This window comes from Pteropus vampyrus, unplaced genomic scaffold (assembly GCF_000151845.1).
Source record: "Pteropus vampyrus isolate Shadow unplaced genomic scaffold, Pvam_2.0 Scaffold19, whole genome shotgun sequence".
Lineage (NCBI taxonomy): Eukaryota > Metazoa > Chordata > Mammalia > Chiroptera > Pteropodidae > Pteropus > Pteropus vampyrus.
Window position 1 is genome coordinate 14,230,286 of NW_011888800.1, and position 2,335 is coordinate 14,232,620.

Below are 2,335 nucleotides of genomic sequence, written 5' to 3' on the forward strand. Positions count from 1 at the left end.
AAGATAAATTATTAACATCCCTAAAGCCACTGAAAAGAAATAAGCTTTTGTTATACTTTCTTATTTATAGTTTTATCCAGATTCTCCCCTTTACCTGAGTCGATCGGAATCCTCTGATATTGATGTCCATACCTTTTTCAGCATCTTTTGATGTGGGAGTGTTGAGAAAGCAAGACTTCTAATCTCTTTTTTGTAAGCCAATTAAAGAATAAATGATTAAGTTCTAAAAATAACAGATAAAATTTAAATGTTTAGAAAAATATCAATAAATTAAAAAATATTTTTGCAAAACAAGTCAACAAAACACGTTTTTCTTTTGTTTCTGCATAGGTACAAGGGCAATTTAGGGATTTCAAAAAAACATGTTGGAAGATTAATGAGGTTACAGAGATTAGGTATAAGTGAAGATAGCTTGTAAAAACACACTAGAAGTACTAAAGACAAACCGAGTTAATCCCCGAAAACGCACATATTTATACCCTCGACCTTAGATGATTGTGGCAAACAAGGAGTATTCAAGCACACATTTCAACAGCCAACAGAGGGACTGTAAATCATCTACTGTCTTGAAAACTTCTCTCTACACTCCGGAGAGGATGAGAGTGATAACAACAAATGACATTTAAATATAATGAATATAGTTTTGACTTCGTGGTCTCTCCCCCCGCTCCGGAAGGATCTCGGGGCATCTCAGACAGAAGTCACCAGATCACATTTTGAGAACCACTATACTAGATTGTTCTAGGTAGAAACGCTGGTAACGGCAATAGATATCCTCTCTATGGGGAGGTAAATATTTATGTAATGGCAGCTGTGATCAGTTCTAAAGTGGAAAATAACGGAGCGTTTTTAGAGTATAAAATAGGGAGACTTATCCTTGTCTGCCGGGCCAGGGAAGTCCGCTCCTGGAAAGTGACCTTTAAACTGAGATCGGCTGAGTAGGAATTGGTCGGGGGAGAGCCGCGCGACCTCTTGCCTTTCCTGGCTGTTTCCCGAATCCCAGGAGAAGGGGGGTGGAGGAGATGCGTCAGGAACCACGAGTCCCCACTACGTGGCGGGCTTTGAACCCGGCAGGGTGGGTTCCGCTGGACAGCCGCGCTGTCATTCAAGACCACCAGGGTCCATAGCACCGCGTGGGCCAGGGCCGCGCGTGGCGCCGAGGATCCGGGTCGATCCAGTTCCTCGGAGTTCGGTGGAAGGAGGCAGACAGATTGGGATCTCAGTGAATGGTGGCCGCGTGGGGGCCAGGAATGCGTACCTCTGGATGCTGTCTTGGGCAGCGCGGAGGCGGCTTGGAGGACCAAGTGTAAGAAGGACGGGCCAGAGCGGCTAACTCGGGAGGACCCAGAGATGCTCGGGATCCCGGGGTTGCCATCGAAACCGCTAATGTTCGGTCCCTCTATTCTTCCGCAGGACATCAGCCTAGCGCGCAAGCCTGGGGAGTGGCTTTTCCACGGCGCGGACTCTCGCGCCCTCCGGCGGCCTCTCTCGAGAACTACACTGTCCTTGTCCACGCGGGATGCAAATAAAGATTTCTTCTTCAAACAAACAGGAAGTGCCTACGGAGGCCGGGCAGGCGGCGGGGCAGGGGCCGGGCATGAAGCCGGGCGGTGACCCGAGCGCGGACGGCGGCGGTGGCGGCGATGAGCGACATAGTGGAGAAGACGCTGACGGCCCTGCCGGGACTCTTCCTGCAGAACCAGGGGCTTGGTGGGCCCGCGGCCGGCAAGGCGTCTTTCTCTTCACGACTGGGCGGCCTTGTCCGCGGCATCACCGCGCTCACCTCCAAGCACGTAGGTGCCGGCCCGGCGGGGAGGTCAGGGACGCCCAGGGGACGTCCCCGCGCTTGGAGGCCCTGGTCCGGCGGCGAGCCGACGGGGCGCGCCCTCCCGCAGGGCTCAGGGACAGCGATTGTGTCCGTCCGTCTTTGCTTCTGTCTGGAAGCGTCTCTTTCTTACCCGGAATGACAACTGGGAGGCCGGGTTTCCACAGTTGGCCCTGACACTGACTCATTATGATCTGGAGACAAATCTAATTTTTGAGCCTCTATGTGTTTCTTGAACCTCTATGTGTTTCTTGAACGTCGAAGTGGGAAAGTGTCAATACATACTTCGTAGGTTTCGAGGATTAGATGAGACATCAAGTGTGTGAAAATACCAAGTGCGATAGAAGTGTCAGCACCATTCACCTTCTACAAAGTTTCTTTCCCTATTCAGTTCTTTCCCCTAGTTCTTTCAACTGCTAGATGTCACACACGGGTACAGACCCTACTATATGAACCCGTTGTTGAATATCTTTGAGGAGCTTGGGGTTTTTAGGTTAAACCAATGAGTAG

General features: G+C 50.3%; 1 protein-coding gene across 1 annotated transcript in view; it reads left to right on the forward strand.

Annotated features, from left to right (window-relative positions):
- AP4E1 (adaptor related protein complex 4 epsilon 1 subunit) overlaps window positions 1-2,335 on the forward strand; it is a 71,501-nt gene that overhangs the window by 25,731 nt on the left and 43,435 nt on the right. Inside the window, exon 5 of the mRNA XM_023527718.1 lies at window positions 1,553-1,915. Within this exon, the coding sequence (XP_023383486.1) occupies window positions 1,553-1,915 (363 nt within the window). The remainder of the gene's footprint in view (window positions 1-1,552; window positions 1,916-2,335) is intronic.